Below are 22,301 nucleotides of genomic sequence, written 5' to 3' on the forward strand. Positions count from 1 at the left end.
GATTAATTGATTAAATGAAATAAATAGCATTCACCTTCCTCTGAATTATAGTCTGCATAGTTCAGTGAGGTTAAACAAACCAAAAACCACAACACTGTGAAGTTCAGCTAACCCTGATTAGTTCAAAGTCATTGAGTTAGAGATCTGTCTTAGAATATCTTGGCAAATTAAAGCAGAACTTCTGAGAGATGACTTTTCAAATGGTGGTTAACAGTGCAATGTGGTCAGTTATTCTTATAGACCACCTGCAGACATTTATTGTATACTTGGAGCAAATTAAAATCCCATATGTTGTAGAAGAATGCTGTTAGAAGGAAGATTAGGACATTTTGTACTATAATAATTTAAGACACATTTGGTTGATGCCAACAAAACAAATTCCAAAATAAATATTGGCTTTCCCTCCTGGGCAATTACCATAACTGTCAAAAGAAATTGCAGCTTTGTATGCCTTTGTTAGATGTCAACACTGGCAGTTTGACAGTTTGGCAGTTGCTAGGTCAGATAAAATGACCAACATGTTTCACAAGCAACTAAATGAGATGAAGACTTTTGGTCCATTTCTCTTCCCTTCTCTTTCTTCCTTAACTCATATTTTCTTCATTTGTTTAATCCAAAAATATCTCCATTATCTTTTGAGTGAGCCTAATTAAGTGGCCTAGATAATCTTACACAAAAAAGAGATAATATGTTCCCAAAATAGTACATTTTTTCTCTATCTACCTTACCTGTTATTCCTGTAACTTTACTCCTGTTACTTCTATAACTTTAGTGTATGATTTCATTGATATTGTTAAAAATATTCAGAAACTATTTGGAATTACTGCATTAGTATGAACTTTGATCAGTACCACTAAATCAAAAATATTTTCCATTACCTACTCTTGTAAATGTTTTATCACCTTGGTGGAGATATTCACCATTGGACAATCTCATCAATGAGATCATAAAATCATTTATCAGTGTTATCACAGTAGAAGTCAGACACAAATATAAATAATTGCTTATTATGAATTGAATGAATGTTAAATAGAATATTATTGTGTAGAGGTTTTTAAAATCCCATCTGGATATCAGAGGGATCACAATAGTAAACCTGAAATCTGCTCTCTGTTCTGCCACTAACTTGCTATGGAACCTTAAGCAAATCATTTAACTTCTCTTGGCAGAAGGAGTATTCTCATTCAAAAGTTAAGGGAGTTGGATCAAATGGCCTTTAGATCATTTCAAACATCTACAAACTTCAGTTCTGCTCGGATTCTCTCAATAGCTATATGAGATGTGTGGGGGAGATGAAGTTGGTAGAGAAGGCAATCAATCATTAGCTTCATATAGTTTAAAAGGATCTTAACAGTTTCCACTGTTCAGAAATATTTCCCCAAATAGTTGTATGGAATTCTACTGTGTCTGAAATTCCAACATTATATATTAATTTCTTTGAGTAATGCTCTTTATGATCCTTTAAAACAATATTGAGGTAATAACAATTTATTCACACACTAAAATGACACTAAGCATTAGGGTCTTCTGCTAATGTCTTTCCCTTACTGATCATCTTGAATCTATCTTAGTTGTATGTAGTTTTTATGTTCTCTCTCTCTTTGGACTGTGAATTCTTTAGAAAAGGAACTCTTTTACCTTTCTTTGTATCCCTCAGCAATGAGCATAATGCCTGGTGTCATGATAGGTACTGACTGTTAATGATTCATAAGATCATTGATGACAAGGACCTGAGGAAACTGAAGGGAACTAAAGGGAAAGGACATTTAAAAAGTCTAAAGTGGTGGGGAAGGAGGAATAAATGAGGAATTCAGTATTACTAGTAACAACTTCACTGTTTTGTTTAAGGCCAGACCTGATGGGAAGGTATTATTATTATTATTATTATTATTCCCATTTTATAGAGAAAAATACTGATATAAAAAGAATTGATTAATTCAAGGAAACATGCATAAAACTAATCTGCAAATAACTTCTTAGTCCCTATGTCTTCTAGCTTAGGTGATCTTTCCACTCTACTAAAATAGCTCCTGTAAGCTATTATTCTAGGTGAAAGGGGAAGAATTCTTTCCAAGGTCTTAAATAAAATGTATTTGTATTAATTGTCAAATGTTGTTTTCTGTTGAGTCCTTTCAATTATGAACACCTCTCCATGGCCCCAATTTGGGGTTTTCTTAGCAATGATATTAGAGTGGTTTACCACATTCTCCTCTAGGTTATTTGACAGATGAGAAACTGAGGAAATGAGGGTTAAAGTAACTTACCCAGGGTCACGCAACTATTAAGGGTCTGAGGACAGATATGAACTCAGATCCTCCTGACTCTAAGGCCAGTACTCCATCCACTGAGCCACCTAACTGACCCAATTACCAAATAGTCAAGAAGTACAAATAATTTTTACTTAGCATAGACTTCATGATTAAATATTTGAGATCCATTGGCATTAACTTTGTGCTGACTTAGACAATATGGGAGTCAAATCAAATGTCATTTAACAAATATTTATTAAGCATCTACTATGTGCCAGATGAGTCCACATTTCTTACATTAGCTAAAGCTAATTAACCTGAATACATTCTAAACCTCCATGCCAATTTTATTTTGCTTGAAAGGTATACTTAATCCTTTAAAGTTGTTTTTAAAAATGATTTCTTATTTTAGGATGGATGAAGAACAAATAGCTACTGTATGTTTATCAGTCCTGAGGGCCCTTAATTACCTTCACAATCAAGGAGTCATTCACCGTGACATAAAAAGTGACTCTATTCTTCTGTCAGGTGATGGTCGGGTAAGTTACCAAAATTTTCCTTTTGTGAAAGCACACAATTTAATTCTGATCATCAGCTGTTGAATATCAGCCTCAGAGGATAGGTTTTCCTGAGATACTTATTTCTCTTGATTCTGAACTTCCAGGTTTTGCATCTTTGCCTCATCTGTACATTCTTTAAGAAGAAATCATGTACTATGATCATATCTAAAAATGCCTTCCCATTCATAAAGCTAGGACCAAAATTGTTGTGTTTAAACAGTGAGTGTAGAAACTTAGGAAGTGTTGAAACTTCATTTTCCCCTTCATACTTCAATTCTAATAAAAATAGCTACCCTCTAGCCTTAAGAATGAAAATATATTGTGTGATTATATTCCAAATGTAAATGAAGGCACAACATATTTGAGCCATTATCTTGGCTCTCTGAAGGATTGAAATCCGGCTATTGTGGTTTCTATAGAGGTTACCTGCTTAGACAGGTAGTCACAGCAGCATTTGTGTCCTTCAATGTCTCAAAAGAAGCTAAACTTTTAAAGGAAATTTAGATTAGCAGAATTAATATAAAATGGAATTTGACCAAGATGGTCTACTCTTCCTGCCACTAAGTGCCATGATATTGATAATAAATGGAATAAAACTTCTTAGAGGTTACCACTTTTCCCCAAAGGTAGCCTAGTCATCTATGTCTGGGTATTTTGGCATTGGATCAGACTTCTTTCAGAAATGATTCAGAGAGTAAAGGGAAATCTAGAGAATTGGGAACACTGTTTCATTGGGTGGCCTTAGGATGCTTACACCGAGGTCTGTCTTAGTCAGAAAGCAAAATAAATTTATCTGCAGTAATATTTTTAGCATTTTCTACCATTTTTAAAAATCATTTTCTCTTAACTCCTATCTTTATGTACAAATTTACCTAAAAAGATTCTTAATATTTTATATTTTTATTGATGCTATGCTTTATACTTTTCAAAGCTCTGTGAAATAGAGGAGCAGATCCCACTATTATTACTGTCCCAGTTTGGTTGAAGATTTTCAAATTCATTAGACTTATGACATACTTGAGGTCTCAGTATCTTTTTTATCTCTTTTTATATTTGAAAGTACTAGATACAAAGTTAATCATTCAAGAAATTCTAAATTCAACTAAATAACATTCATCTAGCCCATATCAGTCCATTTTGTCCACATTGATGTTAAAAGACTTTGTCAAAAGTGTTGCTCAAATTGAAGTCATCAGAATTCCTGTGATCTGCAGTCTGCTAATCATATCAGGATTAAAAATGTTAATCTGTCATAACCATGAACTTAAACAAATCAGAATGAAGCCATGTTAACCCTTTGTGATCATTTCTTTCTACATTACTATTTTAAACATCCAGATTAGTGTAAGGAAATATGATGTTCAGGACAGCTATTTTTAATGACCATATCATGAAATCAAAAGAATCTCAAATTTGGAAGACATCTCACCTACCATCTAGTCCAACCCTTGCACAGATAAGAGGACATATAAATTAAATGACATCTTTCATGAAGAGCTGTAGTGAGAGGATGGCATAGAGTAAATCTCATAGAATTAAAGAAGAGCTAGGAGAAACTCTAATACTCTCTCTAATCCAGCCCAGTCTTCCCCCCAACCCTTTTTTACCTACCCTGTCCATTTTACACATTAAAAAGTATATTCTTAGAGTTACTTTAACAAGTCATACAGTTCTTGAGAACTCTCATACCTGGATTATTCCTCACCATTCCTACTTTTTTTGACTTCCATATTTGATAGCTAAAGAAGGCTGTATTATGCTAAACTAGTTATTTCAGTTTCTGAGCACTCTTTTATTTTCCTATCCTTGCGCAGCACACAACATTGCATTTTTAGTCACATGGCCTCCGTTCCAATCCTAGCTGTTACTAACTTTGCAAATTTAGGTAACCCGTTTCATAGCATCATACCTCAGTTTCCTCATCCACAAAATAGTAAGCTTGTCCTAGATGATCTCTTAAAGTACATTCTAGCTCTAAATCTTATGATACCATCTCATTACAACTTCTTTCCCTCTTCTCTAGACTCTTATGGCTCTAGCTTGAGAAGTCTAAGACAAACACATCAATCCCCTTTCTACTCCGCAAAACTTGTTTTTTATGGGTTCTTAGATTCTACTTGAACACAGTATATATCCTCACTATGGAACTAAGTGATTTGCTATTGATGCTTAGTTGTTTAAGTTGTGTCTGTCTCTTTCTGACCCAATTTGGAGTTTTCTTGGTAAAGAAACTGGAGAGGTTTGTCATTTCCTCCTTTAATGAACTAAAGGGGAACTGGGGTGAACAGGGTTATATAACATGCTCCGAATCACATAGCTACTAAATGTCTGAGGTTGGATTTGTACTTTGGGAGATGAATCTTCCTGGTTTCAAGCCCAGTGCACCTACTATAAACAAGTGAAGGAAATTCCTAATTGGCTGGTTCCCAAGATGGTCTTTGCTTAACAAGCAGCCAGTCCCTTTTCATCTTAGCAAGGCATTCCCATTTGCCCAAGTTTTCTTAAGCTAAATGGGCTTCTTGAGTAAAGGGTGCTTTCCTAAATGAAAAAGTTGTACAGCTGCTTCAATAATAGAAAAGGGACTATCTGAGAAACAATACAATTTGCTTTTAGGACCTATATACAATGCTTCATTATACTCATTACTTGGGTACTCATTATCTGCATTGCAGATTTATTCAGAGATATGTTGTGTGTAATTATCTTTTTTTAGAAAATTGCCTCTCTTATGTACTTGGATGAGCAATAGATATTGAAAAGCTCTTATACTCCTACAAAAGAAAAATAGTCTCAGCTTTTGAAATTTGTAGTGATTCCACTCATCTCCCTTCTGTTTGTCATAGAAAACATTATTAGGCTCTCAGTTATAATGAAGCCTGGAAAGAGAAATTCACTTTAAAGTTATGATAAGTCACTCATGATAGTGAGTCTTTGGTATCCCCAGCTATTTCATAGATCCTAAAGTTTGCAATCATGAAAGAGAAATGATAGGAATTCATTTTTCCCCTTAGGGATTTCCCATTTTTCCATTCTATAGGTATATTCCTTAGAATTAAGTTTTAACCAACAGACACTTATTAGGAATTACAATGTGCTTGTTGATCACTATGTAAGCATTGGTAGATTCAAATGCAACTTTTGTCCTCTTAGATGACTATACATAATAACACAAAACTTAAATAGAAGTGCAACAAGATGCGTGAAACAAAACGCTATGCATGGTCAGAGAAGGAAGATATTTAGCAAGAGGTCAAGGAATTAGTCAATTCAAGTTTTAGGTACATACTTTGTGGTCGGGCACTGTGCAAAACTGGAGAAACAAAACCAAAAAATGAAACAGCCCCACTCTTTAAGATTGACATCCTGTGAGGAAGGAAGAGGTGCTTCTATATGAGGAAAATTCTAAAGAATGAATTTTTAGCTCCTTTGAGTATAGGGTCTATCTTGCCTTTCTTTGTATCTTTGTACCACTTAGCACAATGTCTCATATATGGTAGTAGCTTTATAATAGACTTAGTTAACTTAGACTATCTCATTGTCTTTAGAATATCTGATAACTTTGTTCATATTTTTCCATCATATACATAATTAGTTGTGAACATCATTTTAAGAGAAAATCAGCAGATATATATGTGTGTGTGTGCGTGTTTCATATATGCACATATATTTAAGCCTTAAAGACATCATTTTAAAAGAAAATCAAAAAATATGCATACGTGTATGTATTTATATATATATATATATATATATATGCATATACATAGTGAATGCTCTGAAGACATCATTTTAGGAGAAAATCAGGTAGATAAAGACATAAATAGCTATATACATTTACTACTTGACATTGTATTAGGCTTTTAATAGGGCAGATAAATTATTATATGCTAAAGTATAGAAAAAGAAAATGACAAATCATGTAATTTTTAATTTTATACCTTTGTTAATATCTTTATGGAATGGCAGAAAATATGATCAGTGGGGTCATGTTGTTACATCTATTTATTTTCCAGGTAAAATTATCTGATTTTGGTTTCTGTGCCCAAGTTTCCAAAGAAGTTCCGAAAAGGAAATCACTGGTTGGCACTCCATACTGGATGGCACCAGAAGTAATATCGAGAGTACCTTATGGACCAGAAGTAAGGGGAAATGCATTAAATACAATGAAATACATGAAAGTATTTTTGTGATAAGGCCAGGGAGATTTTAGGAGCTCAATACATATACACATATACACACATACACATATATATCATACATATATAAATCCATGAACATTAAGTGTATATGTAAATATGACTATATCAATTACCTATATCAATAGATATATATTTATATATGTATTATATATATAATACTTATATATAATGATATCTTCAGTCACAAAGGAAAACTCATTCTCACTGTTTTCATTACTCTACAATCATATCTCTTAACTTTTCAAAAATTTTCCAAATTAAAAAAAGGCATTACTACCAGTTATTTCATTTACTTTATTTAGAAAGACAACCTAGAATAATTGACAGAGGACTCAAATTGTAGTCTGGAGAAATTGGATTCAGTACTTCCTCAAACATCAAACCTCTATTTCCATTTCCTCTTTGCAAATAGAGGGGGAAGAAGTAAAAGGGGAGGTAGAGCATCATTCTTTAAAATTCCTAACATGCTTAAATCTACGATCTTTGGATAACAATTGACATTGAATTCTGTTTAAGCTATTTTCTAAAACTCAAGTCTACTCTCCAAGAATTAAAAAAAAATTTCTATCACAGGTTATTAATTTTTGTTTGAAGAGGTGTTAAGTTTCCCGAGGGGTCTATTCATGTATAAGCTCAAATATATTTGTGGAGTGTGGGAGAGGAATCAGCCTAATTGTATAGCTGTAGAATGAATGTAAAGATGTGGCAAAAATCACTAAACTGAGCAAATTGACTAAATGAAGCCTGAGGATATGTGTGTGTGTACATCCTAGCTTGTGTAAACTTGGATTATTTCCTCAGTTCAATTTGTTCATCTTGGCTCTCAGATATAAATTACCAATGTAGACCATTGTAGAGGTTATGAACATAACACAGAAAATAACGTGGTGGTAACTGGGAATTGGTTATGGTTCATGTTGTTCAGACTTTCTGTTCTTAAAGCAGAAATAATTGTGTGTCATATGCCTAATCCCAGTTTCCCAAAACAAAATTTATAAAGTCAACTGCTATTTATTGTAGTTTTAAAAGAGAATATAGAGTCAAAGGGGTCCAAAAAGGGAAAGTTTAGGTAAAACAGTTGAACTTCTGAATTCCTTTTTTATTATCAGTAAAGAGTTGGATTGAAAAACTTAATTTTTAACAGTAATACAACCAAGTAAATTTTTCTTTGTAACTTGGCAGCAAAGAGTAAGATAAATCTATTCCTCTGATTTTTGCTCATTTTTGCAGTTTCCTGGGGAACTGAGATATTAAAGGAATTGCCTAGAATCACAGAGCCTAGCATATGTCTGAGATGGGACTTGCCCGGGTCTTCCTTACGATAATATGCCTTCTCCTATTACATTATAATATGCCTTCTTCTCCTATTACAATATAATATGCCTTCTCCTATTACATTAATTAACACAAAATGTTGATGTGAAAATCCTCCAAGAGATAGCTTATTTTAGTTTTTTTAAATATTTTTCAGGTTCTATTCATAATAATGTAATTATTAATTTAAAGGCTATGATTACTTTTTTATAGGGATTATATGTACTGTCATATTGCTCTCCAAAATGATTCTGCAACTTTCCAATTCCCTTTATAATGCCTGCATTTACCTACTCCACCATCCTGCCAGCAATAAGTTTTGATGCTCTTCAATATTTTTGCTAAGTTGATTATGAGGTGATACATCAAAGTTTTTTAATGTCCATCTCTTTGATAATAAGTCTAAGATTTTACAAGGAGTAATTCTCAATTTTGTCTGTTCCCTTTTGAAACTTATCTTTTCATATCTTTTGATCATTATCCACCTAAACCTAATTTCTAAAGCAAATGATTAGATATAGACATATATTCTTTTGAATGTGACACTATTTTAAATTTATTTCAATCTACTACCATTAATGGAAATAAAAGTATCTTAATATTTCATTTTTACATAAAGTATTTTAAATACAGGGGAGAGATTTAAGTGTGTTTTTATTTTTGCCAACCTAATTTTAATATTTTGAAGACTTACTATCTGGACCTATCAGGAAGCTACAAGTGGTTAAAAGGTTCTAATGAAAACAACAAACTTTAGAATGGTGATATATACAATTGCATTTGTAGGATATTATTGATAAGCTCTACTTCCTTACAGCACCAATCACAACTCTCAATGAAAAGTTAGATTTTTCTTTTTGATAAACTGATAGCTTAAATGAAAGTTCTGTTTAGGGATATATGCCTTTAAAAGATCTCCCTCAGGTTATAATTGAATAATTTATGAATCATTTGTGTATTTTACTTGACTGCCTTAGACACAATGTACTTCAGAATGACCATTTCTTGCAAAATATTAACCTACAAATTCTACAGGTGGATATCTGGTCCCTTGGCATTATGGTCATAGAAATGATAGATGGAGAACCTCCATATTTCAATGAACCGCCACTGCAGGCAATGCGCAGAATTCGTGACAATTTACCTCCAAGAGTGAAGGACCCACATAGGGTGAGAATTTGTCTGTTTTATTATGTCAAGAAACTGATCATCAATACTTCACCTTGGCATTCTGAGATTAGGGATTAGTACATGCAAGCAGCATATCATCTACTTATTTTAACTTATAAATGATCTATTGATTAGCATAAAATCCTATAATCTTAGAAGAGCCTGAAAGTTTTTGTAGTTCAACCTTCATCTTTAAATTCCAGATGAGCAGCACTAGAGTTCTTTCATAATCTAAAGATTGTTCATAGTTTAAAGTAGTTTGTTTAAATTTTTTAAAATAATGCGAAGAATTTATGCTTCACTTAAAAATTAGGCATTATGAAATGGATATTCAAATGGATATTCTATTTGACCCTATTTTGGGGTTTACTATCACAAGTCAAGCTATTTAGTATTGCGTCTGTGTTACTATTATAACATGTCCTATATGTTTTTTTCTAAATTGATGGAAGCAGGATAAATTACTTCTAGTAATTAAAAGCAATGCCCCTTTTGTTTCCATGTTCCCATTAACTGTTTAGGCTAAGTTCTAGAAACCAATTTACAAAATTTTGTTAAGACTATGAAAAACCAGTAAAGTTGAAGAAAAATAAATAAATAATCTTAGAGAAAAAAAGTCTTAGGTTAGAATTCTGACTCTGAAAATGACTAGTGATGTGATCTTGGTCTGGTAACTTATACCCTCTCCGTCTCACTTTCTTTATTCATAAAATGGATATAGTAATAATTTGATTATCTGCTTCAAAAGGTAGTTGTCTAAATCACATTAGATAATGTAGGCTCTGATTTTATTTTAATCCAGAAAAGAATTTTGTAAAAGTCATGTGTTGTTGGGATGATGCTTTATATTATCTTATTCATGATGTCTTTGTGATTTTCCAGATTTCCCCACTACTCCGAGGATTCCTCAACTTGATGCTGATGAGGGACCCGTCCCAGAGAGCGACAGCACAAGAACTCCTGAAACATCCATTCCTGAAGTTGGCGGGACCGCCAGCTTGCATTATTTCCCTTATGAGACAATATATAAACCACTAAATGTAGGGGCCTATTGGGGAGTACAAACTTCCCTAGGGAAGTACAAACACCCTGTTATTTAAATGTTTAAATCATCATCCTAGAGATTCAACCCTAGAAGATTTTATCTAGAAATCAGAAGCTCAATAGGAGTCTTCTTTTATCACCACCACTAAAACAGACATCCATCTACTGCCATCTTTTGTAATCCTTTGGAGCACCGTGTTAATATTCATCATTATTTTTTTAACCCTTCAGCCGGCAAACCTGAAAGACTTTAGGCATTTTTTTTGAAAAAGGTTATAATGTGTAGCACATGAAGATAACAACCCACAGGAGTTTGCTCCAAGAGGGAAATTACCCTCTATTTCTATTTTGGAACAATGCTTTTCCGGCAAAAGAAGAAAACAACACTTTTTTCTGAATTGTAGTAGTTAATGTATTTTACAATGAATTTGTAATTTTCTCTATTATACTTTTGACAATTTATAGTACTTTGATGTTAAGTAGAATTAGTTGAAGTAATATGTGTAACTTAGAAGAAATTTGAAAGTAATGTTTCCAACAAGTTTTAGCCCTCTTTTGAGAGAAAAGAGTTCTTTAGAATCCTGGAAGAAAACCTATCACCTTAAGCTTTAGTAGATTTCTTAATTTAATTAGTTAGTATTTAATAAATTTAAATTAATTAGTAGTTTTAGTATTTAATAAATTTAAATTAATTAGTAGTTTTTTTTAATTTAATAAGTATTGTATGTGGTAGAGAAAGTGGGGGGGGAGTGAAGATAATAGCACTCATGTTTTCCCACTGGGGAAAAAATTAAGGCCTATTATCCAGTAAAAGCTACTTCATGGGAACAGGTCCTATAATTGGGAACATCGTGATCACTCTTCAAGATACGAGGAATGAACAACCCCTTAGTGCACTGAAGCAGGAATTTACTAAGTGTTCCCCTAACATTCTGAAAAACTGATAACTTTCCCAAGTGACCAACCTACACAAGGGAAAGTCAAACTCATTTCCAAATTGAGTATTACGAATAGACCGAGATTATTTCAGTTTCAAAAAGAAAAAAAGAGAAATGATTAAGGTAGAAACTCCATGATTCCAGTTTTTGTCTCTTATTTCAAAATTTTTGCTTTTAAGGATCAGTGTCTACTAGCAATAAGGCAAATTTCTCATTTCAGTCTGTGTTGAGTTTGTACTACAGTATTACTCTTTCTTGTTTACATATGTGGAAGTCTGAATTGATTCTTCACATGATGGAAGTCTGAATTGACTTTAAAGATCAATTTAGCACAGGGGGTATTTTCCCAGTTATGACTTTTCCTGTTATCATGTGTTACTGCTATAGAAGAGCTGTGCTGCTGTCTAGACCTTTTTGAATGTTGATATTTGAATGACTACTACAATAAATTTCGTGTTGCCTGTTGGATAACTTGCATGTTAACTGTAGGCCTGTGTAGGTATCCCTTTAAAATGTTGAAAGTGCTATACATCATTATTAGTTTCTCTTAATTATATATCTGACAGAAGCCATTCCCTACCAAATAGAACAACCAGAAACTTTCTTAGTTACTTCAAAAACTAAACAAATATGAATTTAGAATTGAAAAAAAAAATCTTATCTCTGGTTGTGCTCTATCAAGAATTTGTTTTGCAATTAATAGGTTTCTAATTATAAGAAAAAAGTATAAGATGACCTCCTCCTGTTTGGATTTCACTGAAATAATTGTTTTTGTTAGTTTTCGAAAAGTAGAGATTCTTTAGGATAAATAGGATTAAAAATTTCATTTTCATAAAAATAAGCAAAACATTGTGTTTATGCAAGCATACACATATTTATGTAATAAGTATGTGGGATTTTAATTTGGATTTCACTGAAAATTGTTTTTGTTAGTTTTCGAAAAGTAGAGATTCTTTAGGATAAATAGGATTAAAAATTTCATTTTCATAAAAATAAGCAAAACATTGTGTTTATGCAAACATACACATATTTATGTAATAAGTATGTGGGATTTTAAAGTCCAAATACTAGAAAACTTACAGGTCTGGCGTTTAAGTAAAAAATTGTTTTAATTAAACTAGGATTATATAGATTATTAAAAATCTTTTTAATAACTAGAATAACTGCTTATAATCTTTACATAAGACAGTAAATTTTGAATTCAAAACATTTTCAGCAGCATATTAAAATTTTTTCTGTAATTTTATTACTAGATATTTTTAAAAGTATTCATTGAGTTTACTGAAAGTTATTGTAACTTAAAAGGTTTTGTGAGCACTATTGGCAGAAAACTGAATTTTCAAATAAAAATAAATGTTTGCATTTTCCCCATTATGGTTTTTGTGTCTGCATTCATTTCCTACTTAGAGGATTCTGTGAACAGGGAGGAAATATCCCTTCATGACTGTGAAGAAGAAAAGTGAACATTAATAGAACAAATAAGAGACCATGTTTATATTTTGGTCTATTTTACCCAAAGTACTGAGAGGTAATAAGTATCATCATAAATATAAATTTGATATGTTATATATCTACATCAGTCATATTTCTTTTGTGAAAATAATTCCACACACCTAATGAATTAACAGAAGGCAAACCAACTAGAAACTTAAGGGTTGGTATTTTTTAAAATCAAATATGAGATATATATATATATATAATATATATATATAATATATATTGAGATTTAAGAAGGCCTCAGTTTAAATGAATGAGCTAATATTTGCTTACTGTGCAGCCATGGACAAGTAAATTAACATCTCTGTCAAAGGAGAGAGCTGGATTAGCTGGCCTCTAAGACCCCTTCTAGCTCAAAATCTATGATCCTATGATTCAAAGACAAAATGATTTATCATGAAAAATTATAAGCACTTTGCAAAGGCTGATTCAAAGATACCAACCCTCCTTACCTGTAGGGGGGTAATTAAATCTGCACATAGACACTTCACGGGCAAGAATGACAATCCCATTATCTAAAAATTAGATCCCGAATAACCTAATATTATACTGCCTTCTGACAGGTAAAGTGTGCATTATTATGCAGCCAAAAATTCAAAACTTTGAGACAAAAACCTAGGAAGGAATTCCAACTTTTATATTCACTAACTCCTTGAAACTGAAGAACAGAAATAATGACTTAGAGACAGGAAAGCCTAAATTCAAATCTCCTTTTGTAAACCTAATCTCTCTCTCTGCCTCATTCAGTTGGTAAACATTTAATGCTACGATGTACTTAACACTGGAGATACAATGCCAAAAAAAGAAAACATTCCCTACTCTCAAGGACTTGTTACAAAGATCAAATTAGATATAAAACAAAACATTCTGCAAAGTGATAAATATTTAAACATAAATATTAACTGGCATCATTGCTTACCTGTCTCACGAATTTTTTGTTAAAAACTCAAAAGATAATGTACATAAGATAGTGTTCAAGCTTCAATATATAGAGATACACAATTCAGTTATTGATATTATGGTGGTATCGTTTTACAAGAAAATTTAATTTTAAGAGGTAACAAGTCACAGAGCTTGAAAGGATTATAACTTTTTCTTTCTAATGAAAATTTTCTTTTCTACTAAGCTATGCTGAAAATGTTTATGAACATTTCTCTGATGAATTGGACTCCTAAATTATCTCAAGTAGTTTCATCTGAAATATTTGGATAAGTCAATTAGTTCAACCTCAACTAATCCATTTGACTACCCAGAGAGGATAGTCATTTGGATGTTTCCTTCACAAAAGGAGTATGATGTAATGTGCTTGTTTGAATTTGCCCTGTTGACACAATCTGATAATTTTTCATGAATAAAAAAATATTTTAAGGATTCTGAATGTCTTCAAACTAGAAACAACACTTAGCTCAATACCTTTCTTCCAGGATGTGTTAAAAATATTTGATTCCATGTTATTCTCAAATGGATCAAATGCCCTAGAATAATATATATTTACTAATAAGTTAACTTAATTCCAGTGACAAGTAAGATGAATTTCAAAAATACCAGAATATGTTGGAAGTATAGGTTCCAAAATTGTGGATCCCATTGACCATCTCCTTTCTTTCACTGAAGGGCTAAAAAGACTTCTCTAGGGTGTATGAGCACATTTGGTGCTCTATACATGCCTATGACTGATGAAAAATGATGGGAGCAGAAAGTATGTTCAATAACCCAAAAGAAATAGAAGTTATTGATTTGGTGTGTTCATCTGTCTTGAACACTATCACAATATAATTACCTCAATCAATTTTACTTCATTTTGGAGTTAAAATAATCATAAATCACATAGATTTGGGGAATTCTGTTGCAAGTTAGGAATGTCATACAATGTCATACAACAATGTCATACAATGTCATACAACCAAACAAAGGATAGTCAAAACTATAATGTTGGGTACAAATCATTGATCTAATTAACATAAAGGAAACCTAAAAGTGAATGACTGGTATGTTGCCAATGGAATGCATTATTTCTGAGCCAGTGAATTCTCTTACCCCTAATAGAAAAAAAATACTTGAAAGAACAGAAGCCATATTGGTTGCCAGAAGGTATATGTGTTAAATGAATCATTTCAGTAGAATATTAGTTCCATGAGGGCTTGTATCCCTAGCAAGAGACATATTAACGATACCATGTATACAAAAAACACAATATTTGTTGAATTGAAATAATCTAAAAAAGTGAAGGGTGATAGATTTAGGGGAAAAGGACCCTAAGATCTCTACCTCATATAGTGAGCAAGTTGTGAGAGATGTAGAGGAATGATAAGCAACAAAAAGTTGGTGACTTGACTAATATCTCAAATAGAACTAAATCTCAAACATCCCCCCCTCCCCCAGTACCCACCTGGAGAGAATAAAGAGCTGCTTTCTAGATCTAGTGGTGATTAGGACAATACATTAAGAAAGGTGGAATTTCTGGAGGTTCAATTCTTCCTACAATTCTCCTCAAACATAACACTTTGATTGATGGGAGTCACTCACAATAATCATTCAAAATGCTTATGTGCTAAGAAATGATGAATTCTAGAGATAAAATGACAAAATTAAAATACTTTGAGTTACCCTTAAAAAACTTACACCGCAGCCATTTACATTTTCAAGTCTGTTTATCTGAGTAGAAATTATCTTAGTTATGTCCCAGTGTATTATTTTCCCCAATGCTTTCATTGAAAACTTTGAGTTTCTTCTCTTTGTTCTAGTACAGTTGAGACATAGAGCAAAAGGCACTATTTGAACGGTTATTGTTTTAGCTTTGCTTCATAGAATGCCCTTCATACCTATTATCTTTATCAATACAACAGTTGTGGTGTAAGTAAAGGAAAAGAATAGCATTTCTCATTAAGGTCATTTTATCCTTTGTACAATTTATGACAGTTTCTGGGCTTCACTACTACTTGATGATTCATAAACTCTTATTGACCTCTTTTTTCATTCCCCAGCATTATTCTTTCAAATATAATCCTAATCTCGTTCTCATGGGTTAGACAATTCTTTCTTCACTTAGAAAGTTGAGGCCACATAAATTTCCTTCAGCTCTGCCTCCCTCAGTAAGTGTTTGTAAGTATTTCACACATCTCTACTCCCAGAAGCATTCTACTCTGGTTACTCCAGATTCCATATCACAACCTGCTTACCAGATATCTCCACTTGTCTATTAATGGATACATCAAACTTGGCATGTAAGAAACTAAACATCTTTTTTCCCTAAATTCATACTAATCTCCCAACTTCAAAACTTGTTCTTTGACTCTTCCCTCTCATTCAATTCTCTCACATTTGTCTCTTCCTCTCTTCCCCTCTTCCCCATTGCTAATATCCTACTATATTTTTATATAGTAAAAATTTTATTGTTATTTATTTTTATTATTTTAATGAAATTATTAGTTTTCTAGTATTTTATTTATGATTAACTTTATTATTTTATTATATTATATTTATTATAATTTATTTTATCATCATTATTATCATATTATCATAATATATTATCATAATATTATCATATTATTATTATCATCATAGACTACTGTAAATAGCTTCCTGATAGATTTTCCCAACTCTCCCATTTCCTCTTACGTATTGATCTGGCACTCATTCCTCTGCTAATATATATATATATATGTATATTCAGTGATTACCTATTTCCTACTAGTTAAAGCTCAGTCTCCTTGGCTTGAAATTCAAGACCCTTCACAAAATGAAGCCACCTTATCTTTCCAGCTTTATATTTACTTCCATATGCTCTGTTAAAACCAAACTGGACTACTCTCTTCCCTAAAAATCCTCCTTACTTAAATCGCCTCTATGTCTTTATAATTCTAATCCCTTTGCTTAGAGTGTCCTCTTCAAATTTCACCACCAAATGTCTGTTCCTTGAAACTTTCCTTCTTGTCTCCTATGGGCTGTCATCTTTCTATTGGATCTCACACACCTTTAATACAATTTTCATTTATATCTCTCTAATGCAAATTTTCAAGGTAGGTTATCATTATCCTAAGTGTCTTTCCTCTGAACTAGGCTATAAAATCCATGACACTTTGTATTTCCCCAAGCACTCATCACAGTCCTCTGCACAAAGCAAGTATTTAGTAAGAACCTGTTGAATTTGGGAAAAGGGGGCACTGTGGGAGTCTTTGTAGCATCATGAAAAGATTTAGAATTCTGAGTACTATTTTTATCTGTAAAGAGTTAAGGATATGCTTCAGTAGTTGATGCACATCTAAAAACCTTTCCAATCATTGTCTTTGGGTCAACGCTCTGCCAGGGTTGCATTTTGTACCCATTGTTCCATTAACTTTTATTCAGAGAATATCAGAAGAGGAAGGGACATCAGAGGGCATATTGTTCAAACAATACTTGAATCTTCTCTCACACTTTTTGTCTAGTCACTACTTGAAGATTTGTGATTCAGGGAAACCTGCAACCTCATGAAGCAGCACATGCAATTTTGATTATTGGGAGAAATAATCATTGGGGAAAATGTCTTAATATGGAACAAAAATTACCTCTGTATCATCTTTTGCTTATAATTCTGACCTCTAGGACCAAGCAAAACTAGTAAAATATTATCAGTTTGACAGTCCTTCAAATGCTTGGAAACTATGTCTTCACCAAGTCTTCCCATAAAAAAGCTAAATATTTCCATTTCCTTTCACTTAATATGGGTTCAAATTCTCTCACCATTCTAATCCATAGGAGTTCAAATTATCAATGTATCTTTTTGAAATGTGGCAAACAATTTGTTGAAGTGCTTATAAATGTGTCAGTCTGTGCTAAGTGCTGGAGATACAAATATGAGCAAGACAGTATCTGTCCTGGAGGATCTTCTAATCCAATGGGAGAAAATAACACTTAGAGACCTAGAGGTAGCTAAAGAGGGCTCCTGGCACTTGCTGCAGTGTGGGGGGAGGGTTTGCAAGTTTCTGCTATATTGGGCTCCTGCCAGTGGGTTAAACGCTGATATAATTTTCTGGGTCTGTAAAAGTGAGCAAGAGTGGTTTTTTTTAATTCACACATACTTCATTCTGTGCCTTTTCAGTTGATTTTTTTAAAAAACCCAAGTGAAAGGTTTATATTTTATGCCTATTAAAGTCTATCCTACTAAAGTTGGAGTAATGTTTTAGATCTTATTTTGATCCCAATTTTACCATCTATTATCTTTGTGAGTTTTGTATCATCTGTAAATTTGATGATAAAACATTTTCATCTTAATTGATATAAATTTCAAAAAGGGTAAGGCCAAATTATCTTGATTGGAGATTTCTCTCCATTTTGACATACAGAGATATTAACCAATGTTGTTTTGGTCCAGTACTTCAAACAATCCAGAACACAAGTCATCACTCATATACCTCCATATCTATCATGAGAGTTCTTGCCAAAGATATATCTAAAACATTGCCCTTTGTATCTTTACCAATTCACCTTGGAGGCTGATTTCTATGCCTTTAAAACTGATCTACTTGCCAATGACATGCCATCATCTCTTGGTCTGTATACTTCTAAAGGCCTTTTCTTTATATCCTGAGTATTTAAAGTGTCTACTAAATTTTTGATCATGTTAACCTACAGTCCTACCTTCTGCACTCTCCCTCACCCTCCAGTCAAGTGCCTATCAGTCATCTTGTCTAGAACCTTTTCCCTTCTCCCCTCCACCTCTTGGAACACCCATTTCCCTCAAGACCCAGCAAGAACTCTTTTGAGTCTACCAGTTGTTAATACTCTTCTTTGTCCCACCGTCCGTAATTATTTTGTATTTCCTTTGTATTTTATACTTTTGGTCACATTTGATATGCTATCCCAGCCGAAGGTTTGTACCTCAAGAGCGTCTCATTTTTGTCTCTTTATCTTTAGTACCATGCATATAAAAGATGCTTAAGGATTTAAGAAATGCTTAATAAATGAATATGGAATAATTTCAAGTGAGTTAAAGGAAGAATCAAGAGAGGCAGCAGGGGAAAGGTGATGGCACAGAGATTACAGTATTCTCAGAACTCCACAGGATGTGTTGTGAAAGAATATGACTTGTTCTCACCTCCTGAGTCCTTTTTGTCCTGCATTTAACTTGTGGGAAATTTCTGCACAGGAACATGGTCAGAATTCAAAACAAACTTGTCCCCCCAACCTGGTTTATGTCATCTTGCAGGGATTCTCCATGCATCCAATGGAGCTGGCAATAAGGAGCCTTAGTGTTTAGGGATATAGTAAAGAATAAAAATGACAGTTAAAGTGGTAATTGAACATCTGTAGTTTCTCTGTTCATTTTCTTTTTTCAGTCTGAGATGGATAATGGAAACAGCTGAGGGAATGCTCCTGGTTGTTTTTGGTTGGAGCAGCGATGACAAAATGTCAAAGGAAATAAAGGAAATGGATGAAAAAAGAATTTAAGGTGTTCTCAGAGCATCTTGCCATCTCTCACATCATGAGAGTCTTAAGTCACGAGAAGCTAAATTATGGGAAAATTAAAAGAGGTAGTCTAAGTAACTAGGTGATAGAGCGGAATTCAGGAAGATCTGAGGTCAAATACCACCCCAGACACTTAATGTCTGTGTAACTATGTATAAGTCATTTAAATTCCCTCTCCCTCAGTTTCCTCAACCATAAAAATGGCACTAGTTTTGTGAACCTTGAGCAAGTCACTTAACCGTCCCCTGCCTCAGTTTCCCCCAAAACACTTTGAGATAGGTAAAGTGTTTTTACAAATCTTTAAGTGCCATATAAATGATGCCATATTACATGGATGGAAGTAGGAGAGTCAAGAGGATAAGGAAGGTCCCTGCAGGTCTGAAAATGATAGCAGCATGGACAGCACTGATAATGAAAAATTCTGCAATAGAGCTGTGTTTCTTTAGAAAACAGATTTTCAGACGATCTCAGCTCCAAAAGTCAGGAGAATCGAACCCTTAGAATTTTGAGTTCCAACTCTCATTTCCTCTAAGGATCCACAATGATCTTGACTAAACATGCCCACAAACAGAAAGCTTACTTTAGGAAATAGTTCATTTCATTGTTATCATCTCTAATTGTTAGAAGGATCATCCTTTATATTCCCCCTATCATGTTCAATCATCTATAAAGAAGCAACCTGATCTTCAACAAACATTTGGAAAATGGGTGATAGTATGGTCACCACTGATAACTTTCTAAAGGTTGTGGTTGCAAGATAGCCTCCATGTAAAGCCTACAGCAGATTGCTTTCTGTCAGGGGGAGGGTATAAGGAAGAAAGGTGAGGGAAGGGGGTGGGAGAAAAATTGCAAAACTCAAAATCTTGCAAAATAAAAATGATTGATAAAAGCTGCAATTTCATGTAGTTGGAAAAACAAAATGTTTTAATTAAAAGGTAGACTCTTGGACAACTAGGTGGTACAGTGGATAGAGCTTCAGGCCTGGAGTCAGGAGAACCTGAGTTCAAATCTTCCCTCAGACAATAATCATCTAACTGTGTGACCTTGGGCAAGTCACTTCACTCCATTACCTTGCAAAAAAAGATAGACTCTAGTCTTTGAGATTCAAATTTTGAATTATGATATGGTCTATATAGGAAGTGAGTGAGAAGGCAAGAAGTCAGAAAAACAAGTTCAAATGCCACCATTGAAATATACTAGTTCAGGGCAGCTAGGTGGCACAGTGGATAAAGCACTGGCCCTGGAGTCAGGAGTACCTGAGTTCAAATACAGCCTCAGACACTTAATAATTACCTAGCTGTGTGGCCTTGGGCAAGCCACTTAACCCCACTGTCTTGAAAACAACAAAACATAAAAAAGGAAATATACTAGTTAGTGACTAAAGTTGCAGAGGTAATGTAAAATGACATTGGGAGCTTCCTATATTGATAAAATCATAGGTCTGTTCCAAAAAAGGAAATTTTAAAAAGTAAGAAAATATAATTGAGACTAGAACCACAACCTGCATAGTTTTAATGTGATCCACAACCAAATCAGTTAAAATTAACAGTACTATTTTGATTCCTCTAAAAGTATTTTTATATTTAGGAGAAACTAGGTGATGTGGTAGATAGGTCTGGCCTGGATTCTAGATGACTTAAGTTCAAATCCAGTGACACTTACAGGCTTCAATGACCCTGTGCAAGACAACATTTGTTTTTCTTCAGTTTCTTCACCTGTGAAATGGGAATGATAGGAAGTCATATAATCTTTATTTACCTTGATCCACTGGAGAAGGAAATGGCAAGCCAGTCCAGTATCCTTGTCTAGAAAACCCCCATAACAGCAGAGTTGGACATGACAGAACAACTGTACCACACTTCTTAGATTTATTCTCCTCTTCATTTTTTATTTAATTTATATGCATTCATGTCATAAGAAAGAGAATAAATTTGGGCTTTAGAATCCTTGAACTTAGTGCAAAAGTTAGAGCCCATATTTAAGGCATCTCAGATAGGTGAGAAACTATACTATTTCTGAATATTCTAAAAAAATCCAGTTCCAGATACCCACACATTTCCCTTGGTGGCCCATTCATATAGCCTCTATCAATAAAATTCTTCCTGATATTTACCTGAAGGCTCTCCTGCTATAACTTTTAACTTATTCTTTTTTACATTTAGTTCAAAAGTGGAATGTAGTCAGGCCTAAAATTTTTATATATTTTAATATTCATCATTCACTTTGCAAATATTTTTGCAAAGTGAATGATGAATATTAAAATATATAAAAATGAAAACTTTAAAGATTTTATAAATTACAGAAAAATTTTGATTTTGATAACTGGGAGAAATGCTTTGTAGTATATAGGACTTAATTCCACATTGATATGTTTCCTTTAGAGAATTCCTTCCAAAAAATGTCAGAGACATTGGAATATTGTTGAGGCTTCAATGCTTCAAAGATAGGTGATTTGTTTGTTATGGGCAGGCCTTTTGCTTGCTGATGACAAGCTCTCTCTACCTTAATAGTCTTCTGTAGTTTTTTGGTTTGGTTCATTCTTGAACCTAGCCTGAAGATGAACCCCTCTAACTTAATCAGACTCATCATCACACATAAGAGAGCATTTGTCTTGCCCATGCTAAAAATCTTTAAAGAATTTTTTAAGACAAAAAATTATACTATTTTGTAATTGTCTTTGAAACTCTAAAATCATCACCAGACCATGTTCAGGGTATGGTCCCTCTTCACTTTTAAATCTTAAGATCTTGGGACTAGTGGAGGAGTTAAAAAAGAATCCTTCAATCAAAATCTTGAGACCTGGTTTATCACAGTTTTACCTTTATTTGCCTTGGTGCCTCTTGGTGCCTCAAAGTTGATCAAAGTTGGGCCAGAAGTTGGGTTCCA

General features: G+C 33.3%; 1 protein-coding gene across 3 annotated transcripts in view; it reads left to right on the forward strand.

The window, feature by feature from the left end:
• Positions 1-12,773, forward strand: part of PAK5 (p21 (RAC1) activated kinase 5) — a 152,228-nt gene extending 139,455 nt beyond the window's left edge. For 2 of the 3 annotated variants that reach the window (XM_074209458.1, XM_074209459.1), the window contains exons 7-10: positions 2,662-2,788; positions 6,820-6,945; positions 9,355-9,489; positions 10,372-12,772. In XM_074209458.1, coding sequence (XP_074065559.1) covers positions 2,662-2,788; positions 6,820-6,945; positions 9,355-9,489; positions 10,372-10,527 — 544 coding nt within the window. In that variant the 3' untranslated portion in view covers positions 10,528-12,772. Of the gene's footprint in view, positions 1-2,661; positions 2,789-6,819; positions 6,946-9,354; positions 9,490-10,371 lie in introns of all 3 variants that reach the window. The other variant, XM_074209457.1, reaches the window with a different exon arrangement.
• Positions 12,774-22,301: the final 9,528 nt, after the last annotated feature.

This window comes from Macrotis lagotis, chromosome 1, assembly GCF_037893015.1.
Source record: "Macrotis lagotis isolate mMagLag1 chromosome 1, bilby.v1.9.chrom.fasta, whole genome shotgun sequence".
Classification (NCBI taxonomy): domain Eukaryota; kingdom Metazoa; phylum Chordata; class Mammalia; order Peramelemorphia; family Peramelidae; genus Macrotis; species Macrotis lagotis.